Consider the following 15,545-nt stretch of genomic DNA (forward strand, 5'->3'; position numbering starts at 1 on the left):
GATTATGTCCTCATTCATCTTAATGAGATGTTAACTCAGATTCCCAGACATGAAACTTAAACACAAACACCATTAACTATTTTATTCCTCATGTGAGAAAGGAAGGCCTTGATTACAGATCTCCACTATTTGTTATGTCTGAGGTCTTGTTTTGGTGTCACAAGTGGATGGTGGTTGGTGATAGCTACACTTATTTTTTTTTTGGTCCCTCAGTCAAGAAAGAGCCAAGCCTACGGAGCTTTGTAGAGTCCATGAGCATATCCAAGACCTGCCAAAGAGCTTGCAGAATCATATTCTGAATATCTGTAAAAAATATTGCGATCGGCATCCCATTTTGGTTAATCACATGGGCTGACCGTAGTTTGTGAGCAGAGCAGAGCCTGGTGAACATCACCACCTTTTTTCCTTCCTCCCTCCCAATTCAATCCCAGATTACAGTCATAAGAGGAGGGGACAGAGGAACTATAACTTAAGTGGGAAAAGAACCAAGAATTGCTGGTGGAACTGAAGTTCCTGGTTCATTTGGAGTCAGGAGCTTCCTTAATGCAGTACTTGAGAGAGGAAGTTGGCAAAAGAACGGAGGGAGCAAGGGCAGGGAGGAGCCTGGGTGAGAAAGTGAAATAAGATGGTGAGGTGAATCTATTTTGTAAAGGAAATTTAACATTAACAACATAAACAAATTATGCGCAGGTATACAAAGTAGTGTAATCTTCAAAGGGATGATATGTAATTAGATATTGAATAATAATTGTTAAGGGAAATAGGAACTCAAGTGCATTTTGATTGGATGAGTAGATTACTGGCGAAGGTATTGGACTTTACTATAGTGCAGATCACAGTGGTAGATGGGCCATCGTTGATATCTTGGACTTGGCCAGTTCCTCCTGCTGCAGTGACGATAGTGCTCCAGGCTTGAACTAGGGAAAAGCCAATTAATATTTTTAAAGACATTAAACAAATGCAGTTCATCTTTCAGGAGGAGTAAATTTCCTCCTATCACCCCACTACAAGTGTAAAATTAAAGTTTTGTTTAGCAGTAGGTGCTGAAAGTTGTAACTAAGAAGAATAAGAGGACCATTCCATACACTTCAGAGGTGAGATATCTGTTTTAGGCCCCACTCCTCTGTGTATTTTCTCACAAGCTTAACTTTACACATGGGAGCAGTCCCTTTTGGTTGTTTGCAGGACGTTGGGAATATTCATAGATTATATTAATTTTTCTTAAAGGCTGGAAGGGACTGTGATGGTCCTCTAGTCTGATCTCATTCATGACACAGTCCATAGAACCCCCCAGTAATTCCTGCATTAGGCCCATAACTTTTCTTTGAGATATTGCATATCTTTTAGAAAGATATCCAGTCTTGATTTAAAGACTTCAAGTGATGGAGAATACACCTCAGTGGTTTGAGCATTGGCCTGCTAAACCCAAGGTTGCAAGTTCAATCCTTGAGGGGGCCATTTAGGGATCTGGGGCAAAAAATTGAGGATTGGTCCTGCTTTGAGCAGGGGGTTGGACTAGATGACCTCCTGAGGTCTCTTCCAGCCCTAAGATACTATGATTTTAACCTGGAACCTAGACATTCATTTTCACTCCTGCCTCCAGGCCTTCCCTAGGATTTGAACTCAAGATCTTCGGCGTTGTAAGAGAGCACAAGATCTGTACAGATCACTAGACTACCTCTGTTGTTAAATCCAAAGAAATCTTGCTGATTTTGATCTGCTGAGATGCCCCAGCATGTATCTTTTAGTGTCATCGCAACCTCTGGTGGGTTGGAGAAGGGTGGAGGTGTCAGTATTTTTAAGTATCTCAGGCTTTCAAAGTAAGACGCTCTGAAATCTCTTGTAATTGTCCTGTATGCAGCATTAAATAATGCATTCTGGAACATCACAGCTAAGTGGAGCTGGCCAGTGTGGAATTTGGAGAATGTTTGTTAGATGTTAGTGTGCCCAATACTTTTCTTATCATGATTGGTTGCAATATTCAACACGGTACTTGAGTAAACAGAATTTTCATTTTACATTTACAATTTACTTTTGAATGGTTTATCTTTGAGCCACAATTAAACTCTGCTAATGTGTCCCTTTCTAGAGTAATATACTAAAGTTTATTACCGTTTGCTGCTCTTCCCTGTAGTAATTCATTGTATCTGTTGGGGACTGTAAGCGTTGCTAGTCAGTTTAAAATGGCTAAAGAAAAAAGTTATTTCAGCAATGAGTCCCAACTGCTCTGCAGCTGAAAAGTGAGATCAAGGTGTTAAAATATACTTTGAGGATATTTCAATTCTGAATTGTCACTTGACAGGCTTTTGCTTATTAATCTTGTTCTGATTAGAATATTTTCTCATAGAGCAGAGCAGAAAATCAATCTAATTATAGTGCTATTTGCAGTTGAGAGTTGAATTACTGTCTTCTGAAAGGAAGTGGTTATATTTCTGAGGAATGCATTTTGAGATGCTTTACATATCACAATTTTTTAAAGTGTCGAAATAGCACCCTCTGGTGGTAAATGGTAACTAAACATTTTATTTTATTTTTTTTATTTATAAAATTTACTCTCATACTCCTTGCGCACAAATGGATTTATTTTTAATTACTAAATTAATTTTCCAATCCATAAACTCCTGGGCCACAGATTAGGCTGTAAATATATTCAACAATCTCCACCCTGAGTGGAAGTCTGAAAGAAGAGAGGGGCTTTAAGCCATACCATGAAAGAGTTCAGGACACTGTGTGCAGTTGTGGAATGACACTCTCCCTCCAGAGCATCCAGTTTGCAGGCCCCAATCACTGAAATCTAGACTTCCCATCTGATCTCAACTGTTGCATCATAGATAGAAAGATGGTCTCTCACTGGGCCAGTAACCAAATGGTAAAGGGTTTGGGTTTCTTTAAGAGCAGTTTCAAAACCTTGAATTACACCTGGAAATCAACAAGAAGTCAACGTAGTCTTCAGGGAATTAGTGTAATATGGTCCCTGATGCTGATGCTGCCATGCAGGTGAGCGGGATCATTCTGCATAAAATGCAGATTGAGTGGCCTTCAATGGCAGCCCCATTTATTACATTACAGTAGTCAAAGCAGAAGGTCACAAAGGCATAAATATCCATATCCAAGAGCAATGATTACATTTGGCTTTTCATATATGGATTAAAAATATAGGTGCCCCCTGAGAACTGAGGAGTAGTTGGGGACCTACAAGCATTCCTAAATTGTGTGCCTCTTTTCCTAAGGGTGGGCAGAGAAGAAGACAGCGCATGCACCACCCTTGCAAACTTTTGTTCTGATCCTAGGCTCATTTGTCATCAGCGTAGCATCTCCCGCCCCAGTAAAAGGAGTCAAGAGACTGGAAAACTTGAAATACAGTCTAAGCTAAATGGAAACAGATTTTACTCTGAAAGAAACTACCGAAATTATCAGTATTGTGTGGCATTTAATCACCCTTCAATAAAATACTCATCAACTTTCATCCAAACATTTCACAGCACATTACAAACATGAATTCAGTCCTGTGAGGGTAGGTGAATAATTATCCCTATTTCACAAATAGGGGAACTGGTGCAGAGAAAGGACAAGGTATGTCAGCAAGGCAATGGCAGAATCTAAGCATGCTGACTGGGTTGTGTTGTGGTTCTTTTGTTCATTTGTTTTGTATTCAGATCACAAGACATTATGGCCTACTTTAAATTTAAAGGGACACTTTCAAGGACTTAGGGTCTACAGGATTTTTTTATATATAACTCAATAGCAGAAATGTTTTCCTTTCTTTAAAAACAAAAGTTTTTTTAAAAATGTAAACATTTCCTTGCAGTGTCCTTAAGTCATACATTGCAGCATTTTAATTGTACCTGAGAACTAAAGAGTGAAACTGAGCAGTGTACTTATTTCACTTTAAATATTCCTCTCAGTGGCCAGGGTGTGTATGGAGAGGAACAGTAAAAATTGTGAAAGAAAACTCGTAATTAAAACTAAAAAAAAAAAAAAAAGCATAAATTAATCTAAAATAGTGGTAATAGTGTAGGTAGAGTTAAAAATCCATTTCCCCTTTTCTTCTGGGAAATATCTTGAGAATTTTTAAAGGAGCAAGTCCCTGTCTGCTTACTCTCCACTCCTCTCCCTCCCCAAGGTTACTCCCACCCTGAAACTCTAGATATTGTAAACTTTATGTCTGTGGGAGAAAGGAAAAACCAGGCTGATATGGAAGACAGCCAACTTGTCTATCTGTCTATCAATAGTGATCATTTAGAAGATAGGGGAAGAAAAATAACAGAGGAAAAGAGGTGGTAATGGCATGATTTCATTTAGCCTGTTGACTGGATTAACTGATTTGAAATCGCTGAAGAAAGGTCTAGTGTTAAGGCAAGTCATCGGTCCAGTAGATACCCTAGTGAGAAACCAACAGATAAAAAACCATTCATAGTCATATCCTAAAAGGTAGAAGTCATGCAGTTCCTACCAATGCAAGGTAACAGTTTTAAATCTAGGCTGGATGAAACCCTAGAAAAATTCAGAGTAATGGGGTTTCTATCATGTCTCATGGGAGTTATTCCATAGCTTACATTTCCCTTTTCTTGATTTCATGTCATTACTCCTGGGTAAACCCTATATATCCTCTCCATCCATAGGGTCTCTATTCTTCTTGGTCATTTTCACTATATTCTGGCTGCACTTGTACAGGTGGATGGAGTAGTTACAGGCAGTTTGCACTTTTTGTGCATCTGCACGATGGACAGCCAGAATTCTGTTGGTTGAACTCAGAGTACAAGATGTATTTGGTAAATCTTGTTAGCAATGGCGCTAGATAAGCCAAATGGACAAGAATGTGGCCGTGGCCTCACCTCCACACCACACACAGTACATGCTAAAGCAGTAGTTAACCTTGACTGTAGGGAACTTCTGTGATGCCACTCCCCCAAAATAAACTTTCGCTGCTTATTGCTCTTGGTTCTGTTATCCTCTAGGACTGACATTTTTCAATTAAAAATTATTAATTTTAATGGGAATTGGACATCCATATCCCTCAGGCAGCTTTGAAAACCTAAGCCCAAGAGTTAATGCTCTTTCTTAATATTCCATTAGTTACTGAGGATAGAAGTTAGACTTATGGAAGAGATTTTGACAGAAGCATCCTTCATTCCTCTTTTTGAAAATGGATTGTAAATTTACAGTAGAAGCCATTAAAAAGATTAACATTTGTCAGCTGTTACGAAGAATTATCACGGAGGTACTACAGCTATCTCCTATTAATCTAGCATCTAGATTAATGCTAGAAAAACTGGTAATCTTAGATGCTGCTGCATGGTAAGTGTTGCCAGATGCAGGGTTGTGAGTTCAATCCTTGAGGGGGCCATTTAGGGATCTGGGGCAAAAATTGGGGATTGGTCCTGCTTTGAGCAGGGGGTTGGACTAGATGACCTCCTGAGGTCCCTTCCAACCCTGAGATTCTATGAAATGTTGACTCTGTAATGGTGAAGTGCTACTTTTTTGCCAAATCTTTGGTAACTCACCAGTTGCCTTTGATTGATTTTTTTAATATCACTTGGTACATAAAGTTCAATTAATTTCCATAATACCCTAGGATGCATGTCATATGATGAGGCTGATCTATACACCTTAAAAGTTTACAAGTATGCTCATTTAATGGGGTCTTTCTTGCTTACTAATTGTTCAAACTTTTTCATATAAAGTTAGATTAATTTATAACAAGTGACTTTGAACACCAAACTTTGGAGTAGTTACTCTTCAGATTAGGGCTGTCAAGCGATTAAAAAAATTAATCGTGATTAATCGTGTGATTAAAAAAAATTCATTGTGATTAATTGCAATACTAAACAATAATAGAATACTATTTATTTAAATATTTTGGATCTTTTCTACATTTTCAAATATATTGATTTTAATTACAACACAAAATACAAAGTGTACAGTGCTCACTTTATATTTATTTTTATTAAATATTTGCACTGTAAAAAAACAAAAGAAATAGTATTTTTCAATTCACCTCATACAAGTACGGTAGTGCAATCTCTTTATCATGAAATTGCAATTTATAAGTGTAGATTGTTTTGTTTTTGAGTCCACTTATGTAACAAAATAATGTAAAACTTTAGAGCCTACAAGTCCACTCAGTCCTACTTCTTGTTCAGCAAATCACTCAGACAAACAAGTTTGCTTACATTTGCAGAAGATAATGCTGCCTGCTTCTTGTTTATAATGTCACCTAAAAGTGAAAAGAGGCATTTGCCTGGCACTGTTATCGTCAGCATTGCAAGATATTTAAATGCCAGATAAGCTAAAGATTCATATGTTCCTTGATGTTTCAACCACGATTGCAGAGGACATGCGTCCGTGCTGATGATGATGGGTTCTGTTCGATAACAATCCAAAGCAGTGTGGACCGACACATGTTCATTTTCATCATCTGAGTCAGATACCATCATTAGAAGTATAGTATTGTAGTTTCTGCATCAGAGTATTCTTCTTTTAAGACTTCTGAAATCATGCTTCACACCTCAGCCCTCTCAGATTTTGGAAGGCACTTCAGATTCTTAAATCTTGGGTTGAGTGCTGTAGCTATCTTTATAAATTTTACATTGGTACCTTCTTTGTGTTTTGTCAAATTTGCAGTGAAAGTGTTCTTAAAACGAACAATATGTGCTAGGTCATCATCCGAGACTGCTATAACATGAAATATATGGCAGAATGCAGCTAAAATAGAGTAGAAGACATACAGTTCTCCCCCAAGGAGTTCAGTCCCAAATTTAATTAATGCATTATATTTTTAACAAGCGTCATCAGCATGGAAGCATGTCCTCTGGAATGATGGCTGAAGCATGAAGAGGCATATGAATCTTTAGCATTCTTCTATTCCACCATTTCTTTAATCTAGTTTAGATAGATAGGGCTGCTACTTTCCTGATCTGGAGCTAACTTGCATCAGTTGAAACTAAAATATTCAAAGTTTTTCAGCATCTTACATTTCTATGAAAGATGTACAAAAGATTAAAACCTGTTAAAATTCTGGTGCTTGCTGCATCTGCAGACCATCAAAAACTATTCTCAATAGCACTAGAATGGTTCAGGTAATGTTGAAAACCAAGCATCCTCTGAATATTATTTTAGCTTCCATAAATGAAAACTAACCTGTGCCCTTCCTTTTGCACAGCCTGGAGAATATATTCTAAGCAAAACCTTTATGTTCTCATCATTCCCAAAGCATGCTTTATTTGGTTGTTTCAGAAAGATGGGACCTAGTTAGTTAAAGAGTAAAACAGGCTTCAGGGACACACTTATTTGAGTGTTTATATGAAAATGAAATCTGTAATCCTAAAAATGAATAACATGCCTTAAAGCAGTGATACTCAGACTTCAGCATTCAGGAGCCAAATTAGCAATCAACATTACACAAAAGAGCCACAGTAGTGTGAATTCATTGTTTAATTTACTATTCTATCTAATCTAATCTAAAAATATTCTCAGAGTAAAATGACTGACCAAGTATTCTGCAATTGGTTAATAACATAGTAAAAGCATCCTGATTGGTTAATAATTAAATCAATGTTTTTATATCATGTGGTGTGAAGAGCTGCAGGAGGCGCATTAAAGAGCCTCTTGCAGCTCCCCAGCCTCTGTGTGAGTATTGCTGCCTTAGAGCAGTGGTTCTCAACTTGGGGTACCGGTACCCCTGGGAGTACTCAGTGGTCTTCCAGGGTGTACATCAACTCATCTAGATATTTGCCTAATTTTTCAACAGGCTACATAAAAAGCACTGGTGAAGTCAGTACAAACTAAAATTTCATACAATGGCTTGTTTATACTGCTCTGTATACTATACAGTGAGATGTAAGTGTAATATTTATATTCCAGTTGATTTATTTTATAATTATATGGTAACAATGAGAAAGTCAGCAATTTTTCAGTCATAGTGTGCTGTGACACTTTTGTATTTTTATGTCTGATTTTGTAAGCAAGTAGTTTTTAAGTGAGGTGAAACTTGGGGATAAGTAAGACAAATCAAACTCCTGAAAGGGGTGCAGTAGTCTGGAAAGGTTGAGAGCCACTGCCTTCGAGTGTGCAAGCATTCACAGCCTGACATTTGCCTACTTAAACAGCCTCCGGTCAGATATAGACCAAAGCAGACAAGTAGCAGCAAAGACATCAACATGATGTCTTTTCAACTAGCAAGTTCTATATTTTGGGACTGATTCTCCTTTTATTTACTGTAAAACTGTGGGAGAGGAGAATCAGACCCAATGATGCATGCAGACATCTTTTTTGTCTGTCAAGTAAACCTCCTGTGTAAAACCTGTTGTTCATTTGACGCATTACTGACAATACCTTAGTTTCAGCATAAAAAAGCTGACTAGCTGACTAGCCTGAAACCTTTTTGTACTTCTTGTGTGTGTTTAAAGAAAAAAAGTGCAATAACTAAGAGGCAAACCATGTAAGAATATATTGTTCAATGTAACATGAATTTAGAATACAAAAGTGTTATGGACCATTTAGTTTTTAAATCATCCTTAGTTAATTCCATTGTGTTTTATGTGAAATCTGCGTGAGCTGTAGTATGAATCTTATGCACTTCTGTCAAAAGTTCTACAGTTAACATTTATCCAAACTGTTCTTTTGGCTTGCAGAATTCACAAAGATGATCTGTTGGTCAAAAATAAAATGTTTTACAAATGTAAGATAACAGTGTGAGGTTTGGGGCAGGTACGGTTTTTTTGTTTTGTGCAGTGTCTAGTACAATGGAATTCTGATACCCAATTGGGATGCATGTATGCTACCAAAGTAAAATAATAAATGGGGAAGATTGAACATTCGATCCAAAGTATTTGACTCCCTTATGTATGGTGCTTTATAATGTACAAAATTATACAATATATTGTACCCTGAAGGTAGATTGTCCCTAGGCTAGGAGGAAATTCTACTAGTCTGAAAGATAGTGGGCACAGAGGCCGAATTCTGCCAGTCTTACTTATAATGAGTAGTACCATACTCTGAATAGGATACTACTTAATGTGCGAAAAGTGGCAGAATCTGGACCATAATCTCCCCATCTGCAAAGTTTATATGAAGAAAAGAATTGGTATAGATATAAATGATTGTTTGTTTTAAAAAAGTGGAATGTTTGGAATGCAGAGGCTTCTTTATTTGCTTTTATTGTTACTGTGGTCTAATGTAGGTATTTCAAAAATAAGAATAAACAATTATGCAACCATTTCACCTTGGCCAGACTTCCAAGAAAGGAAAAATCTTCGTCAACTTCCATTATGGCAGTATGGGATTGGACAGAATCTGAGACTGTGATTGTCTAACTCCATAACACAACTGGAGGCTAATATCCAGGGAGGAAGGGAAAATGGAACTACTCAGGCAACCAGCTCTATCCGTGTCCTCCCCCAGGTCCAGTAAATTGGACTCCTCTGACTGAAGCAGTGTAGCACCTCATGTCTCAAGCCCATGAAATACACTCTGTCCCTTCCCTCAAATCATCTTTCTGGATTTTAAAAGTGGTTGTATGGATTACCCCAGTTACATGGAGAGTGTACACAGTGTACACAGGGAATATGAGAAGAGAATTTTGATTGTTTTTAATATCTCGACTTTGCACTGGTATACGTGCCAATACTGCCCGCCACTCCCCTGCCCCAGAATGTCCTGGGTTTCTGATATGTTTATAAATCTGTGTTTTGTTCAGTTTTTCTCCTTAAGTAAGTGTAATATATTTGCCACCTTAACTAAAGCTTCATAAAATTTTCTGTCTGGGGATATATAAATATAAGGCAGATGCTCACTCCAATCCTGCAACATGTTGTGTTCAGGTACAGTAGTCTGCCTGCCTGTGCTATCTATTGTACTATTAAGACAAGAATTCAATCCTTCAACTTCCTATGTAGTGCATACTGTAGATAATGAAAAGGTGACTTGCATAATCACCACAGGTTATGCTGCTGCCAGAGTCTAGTGAGTTGAGAATGGAGTTCCAATATTAGCTTTGAATTTTGTCCTGTTGCAGGTGTAGGTCAAACTTGTTAAATTTTTGCCACAAAACAAATATATTTTAATAGTTTTAATCTACCTGTCATTCTTAATGAATAGAAAATAGAAGTTAAATCATTCACTGTAAAATTGGTATGCTAAGCATTATAATTACAATAAATGTAAAATACATTAATCTGGAACAATTTTCTTCATAGAAGATCAAATTTATTTTAACTAACAAACTCAGAATAGATATTTTTATAATGGTGTTTTCTGTACAAGTGCACATGAACTGAAAATGTTAAGGGCTAAATAGATAGAGTTAATTTATGTTGGTTTAATATTACTAGTATTCTACTTTTAGTCAACCCTTAGATGGCAGCATTGTTCTCATTGTGTTGATATTTTTCTGACCAGAAACTCTGTTTTCATCTAATGTTTCCTGTAATTGTTAAATCTCATTTAGCAAAGTATACTCTCATTAATAATCTAAGAAAGAAAACATGAAGCTCAAACTAAGAATACTTTAGGTATCAATTTAATTCAAAATTTTTGTTCTGTATTTTTTTTATGATGATAAAAGGTAGTTTAAAATACCAGGTACAAATTAATTTAATTTTTAAGCAAGAGCTGGGAAAGCAGATGTCTTTATAAATGAGAAACAGTTGGTTGACAAGAAGATATTTTTCTCCCTCAATCTCACCTTCCCCTTGCAATCAGACTGTGCAGCATTGATTGGATAAAATACCCAGAAATATAAAGTTGTTGGACTGAAGTATTCTGAGTGTTAGTGTTGCAAGTTGTCTGCTTACTGTAATCTTTGTCTACTAGCTTCAGAGATATTAGAGTTATCTTCATACTGAGCTGGAAAATTTAAGTTCTGAATAGAGGACTGTAACTAGCAGCTGTCTGGGTTGGAATATGTCTAAGTCACCCTCTTTTTACATATACTGGACACTGCTTCAGGAGCGTCACAGCAAGCAAATTGCTTTTGTTTTCCACCAGAGTTTACATTCCAAAAAGTGAGCGTGACTCAAGTTTTTCTTTCCTCAACGGACTGTAAGAGAGGAAGTGCAGCAGTTCACTGACCTTTATTATAGTAGCTCTGTGTGTGTGTGTGTGTGTGTGTGTGTGTAGTAGGTCGTCCTTTAGGTTTATTTAGATCTCTAAGGGTACACACTGTTCATTCTGAAACGTGCTTTCCATCTGGAAAAAATTAGACACACTAAATTTTTTCCCGCTGCAGGTCCGATCAGGAAGCCCAAGTACGTGGAAAGTCCCAGAGTGCCAGGAGATGTGGTTGTTGTACCATCGAGAAAAGTATCAGAGCCAACAGAACCCAATCAAAATGGTAAGAATGTATTTTCAGTGCTCTTTTATTTTATTTAATGGCTAGCTTTTCATTTCAAAGAGAGCTGCGCTATGCAATCATGGGACTTGAGTCTCTCTTGTAAGACTGTTTTGCACAATTAAATGCATTTGTAGTAAGGAGGAAGAGGTTTCCTGAAAGATTGTGATCTTTCTAAAGTCTAAACTCTTGGAGCTATGTACCCTGTGAGGACAAAATTTGACTGTGAGGGTTGTGGGTCACTTCTTATGCTAGAGGCCTGCTTAAATTTTTCTGAATTGGTTTTTAAAAAGTTGATTCAAAGTGTATAGTTTTATATTGAATACAATACTGCTGTTAAAAAGTTCAGTGAAAGCTTGCAAAATAGTAGGGTAATATCAACAGATTTCTGTGTTGGCAAAGCTGGTAACAGATATCCCCCTCAAGTTAATTGGTATTCCTGAAAAGTTTCAAGTTCATAAAATTTGACCAGCACATAACGAAGTGTAGTTTCGATGAATGTCATAGAAGAAAATGACAATCAAGTCAGTATGTAAGTATACATACTGAAATGAGCATTTCATTTTCATGGTTGCATTTTTGATCAATTTACAGCTTTACTGACCTCATTAAGGTCATTGCATATTATCAATCCAGTTACAGTTGATCAAATCTCTTTTTCTTGTGCTTCAATTTAAAAGGCATTCTTAGGTTTGAAAAGGAATTATTTATTTTTAAAATAACGTTACTAATATTTATTATATCTTTATTCAATGAAAATAGGCAGGTCGGTTATAGTTAGTTTTGCTTTGTGGTTCCAGTTCTTCTTCTTCCAATGCTGCAATGATTGAGGTTGTTAAAACTTCAATGAGAGTGGTTAAAACCAAGCCAAAAAAAAAAAAAATAGTGAAACTTCGGTAGAATATTCTGACCATTTGTGGGTTTTTTGTTGTAAACCTACTTTTTTTTAAAAAAAAGATCTTATATTTGGGGACTAAAACTAACATTTTCTTTCTCAACATTAAAAACAAAAACACTTTAAATAATTCACCTTTTAACCTATTTATATTTCCAATTTAAATGCACCAGCAAAATCTGCATTGTTATATTTTACTTATAGTTAAGAATGGAAAAATTGGAGACCTTTTTAATGGGCAGGACATCTCGGTAAATTGGCTTTTGGTTTCAGGTTTTTCTTTTTCTTTTTGATCAACTAATGTGATCAGTCATCAAGCCATCTGATTGATTGACCAGCATATATCCTATTTGGTATAACACAGATAATCTGGGAACACCTTGCCCTTCCTTACCAGCTCTGTTAATAGATGCATAGAATACATTATTCTCCCTCATTTCAAGTGCCACATCTAACAGTGACCCTCCATCTAGCAGAGTAGAGCCACATTCTCTGAGCGTTAGACAGAAACCTTACTCAAGATTAATGCTAAGCTCCCCACCGTCTATGACTGAGCAGTATTTGCTGGGTTGAGGAGTTTAGACTCTCTCTCTTCTGAAGTATAGCAGCAAATTTCACTACCGCTTGACCGCAAGCCTGGAACAAAATACTATTTTTTAAAATAATCATGAATCACAGAAAGCGAAGGAACCAAAAGCTCATTATTAGATGCTCTGTCACTGTTCCAATTGTTCTGGGGAAAAATTAAGGCTCTGAGAGCACTTGCTGTAAGGCCAATGGAAATTTAACAAAAAGGAATCAGTGTAAATGTGGATTAGTTGTGGTCCAACACAATTAAACATTAAATGACAATTGATAATAGCCAATTGTCAAGGTTTTTCCCCCACTCTGAACTCTAGGGTACAGATGTGAGGACCTGCATGAAAACCTCCTAAGCTTACTTTTACCAGCTTAGGTTAAAACTTCCCCAAGGTACAAATTAATTTTATCCTTTGTCCTTGGAATAACCACTGCCACCACCAAACTCTAACTGGGTTTACTGGGAAATGTAGTTTGGACATGTCTTTCCCCCCAAAATCCTCCGAACCCTTGCACCCCACTTCCTGGGAAAGGTTTGGTAAAAATCCTCACCAATTTGCATAGGTGACCACAGACACAAACCCTTGGATCTGAGAACAATGAAAAAGCATTCAGTTTTCTTACAAGAAGACTTTTAATAGAAATAGAAGTAAATAGGAGTAAAGGAATCACCCCTGTAAAATCAGGATGGTAGGTACCTTACAGGGTAATTAGATTCAAAACATAGAGAATCCCTCTAGGCAAAACCTTAAGTTACAAAAAAGACACACAGACAGAAATATTCATTCTATTCAGCACAATTCTTTTCTCAGCCATTTAAAGAAATCATAATCTAACGCATACCTAGCTAGATTACTTACTAAAAGTTCTAAGACTCCATTTCTGTTCTATCCCCGGCAAAGCAGCATACCAACAGACAGAGACCCTTTGTTTCTCTCCCTCCTCCCAGCTTTTGAAAGTATCTTGTCTCCTCATTGGTCATTTTGGTCAGGTGCCAGCGAGGTTACCTTTAGCTTCTTAACCCTTTACAGGTGAGAGGATTTTTCCTCTGGCCAGGAGGGATTTTAAAGGGGTTTACCCTTCCCTTTACATTTATGACACCAATGCATTTTGAAATCTATATAGTATCTTTGAAGTTTCTGTGGGGTTTATCAATTTGGTTTTGTAAGCCAAGTATCTAAATCTGACAAAGGTAGAAATAATTGGAACAGATATAATAATAAATATAGGTTTAACACAAGTGGAAAAGCAGAATGAAGAAGTTGATTAACAAGAGAACCATTTCTTCTTTTTGTTGAAGTGTGGTTCTACTCTGTAAAATGATTTTAAAAGTATTTGGAGGTTACATGTTTCTCTCAGAGAAATGGCTATTCCAACTACCAGAGCTGAAAATTTAATCTGCAGGCTGGCTTCTTTCCTGTCAGTCATCAACACCTATTGCAAAAGTTCTGGAGGCAAAAACCTGCTCTTCTACACCATGGCTTTCAATTCTATTTGAAGAACAAAAAAAATAGCTTTTGACTCACCCTCCCAGGGCTAACTTCTGTTTGTCACTAAAGCAGCAGCAAATATGAGATTGAATACACACAGAGAACAATTCTTTTTAACATAGTCATTTTTCCTAGTAGAACTTTGCTTAAAATAACTGATGGTTAAAGGGATTTTTGCAAACTTAAATTATAGCAACTTATAGACGTTGTATTGAGATTTACTTGTAAATACATTGACATAATGGCCAATTAGTTATGTTCCAGGTTATGAGCTGTCACATGCTGTATTCAATAGAGTTGCTGTCTTGACATATCAAGAGGTAACTTGGAAGATTAATTTGCCACATACTGTTTATACAGGAGTTGTCCCTGACCACCATTAGCTCCACCCCTGGTGGGCAAGGGCAGGGCCCATTCTGCTCCTGTCTCTTCTAAGGGCTTTCACCTAGCTATGACATTTTCACAACCGTATCTTCCAAAGTGGTTAGTGACCAAACCCAGGGAGCATCCCCAGGGCACCTCTCCTTTGTTGGCAGACACTCATTTAAAATTGTGTGTGTGCATTCATGCACGTCCACATCCACCAACTTATGTACATCAATTTACTACTCAGGTACACTTTTATGCCAGCTCTTTTTTGGCTCTTTCGCAGATCTCCCAGCAGAGTTCTTGACCATAAATGCTAAATAGCGCTGCTGTTTTCTGTTCTTGGAGAACAGCAACTGCAGGAGTTTTAAGGCACCTGGATCCCAAAAACCTGCACTGTCCCAAATCTCAGTTGTAATTGCTAAACAGGACCAACAAGGCCACACCACAGCTGAAGTCTTGTACTCAGTTTTATAAACCCAATTCCTATCAGCACCTCATCTGTAATTACAACATGCAAATTAGCAGAATATAACTGTCTTGAGTTCCTTTTGGTGAATGCAAGATCGACTACAAAAAAAAACCAAAAACAACCAGCACCATCCATGAACTGATTTTGGACAAGACACCTGACATCTTTTGCAAAGACCTGGTTTAATGCCAGCACCAGCTCTGTTTACACAGGTTAATAAATGCAACAAAAACCAAGAAGGATTTCAGAAGAAGCCAAAAGGGAAGGAGAATGGGATGGGATAGTAGTTCTGTCCCCTTACAATCTCCTAGGCAGCAAACATCCCCACCCAGAAACAAAATCCATTTGTATGTATTCACACGGGTGTGAAGTGAAAGAAGAAGAATTTAGGGCTCCTAATGGTTTACAGGCCTC

The 15,545-nt window shown here is 37.2% G+C and overlaps 1 protein-coding gene across 12 annotated transcripts in view; it reads left to right on the forward strand.

Moving 5' to 3' along the window:
- The window catches only part of TANC1 (tetratricopeptide repeat, ankyrin repeat and coiled-coil containing 1), a 216,154-nt gene that overhangs the window by 99,325 nt on the left and 101,284 nt on the right, over nucleotides 1-15,545 (forward strand). For all 12 annotated transcript variants that reach the window (XM_073305546.1, XM_073305545.1, XM_073305550.1 and 9 more), the window contains one exon: nucleotides 11,228-11,332. In XM_073305546.1, the coding sequence (XP_073161647.1) occupies nucleotides 11,228-11,332 (105 nt within the window). The remainder of the gene's footprint in view (nucleotides 1-11,227; nucleotides 11,333-15,545) is intronic.

Source organism: Lepidochelys kempii, chromosome 11 (genome assembly GCF_965140265.1).
Source record: "Lepidochelys kempii isolate rLepKem1 chromosome 11, rLepKem1.hap2, whole genome shotgun sequence".
Classification (NCBI taxonomy): domain Eukaryota; kingdom Metazoa; phylum Chordata; order Testudines; family Cheloniidae; genus Lepidochelys; species Lepidochelys kempii.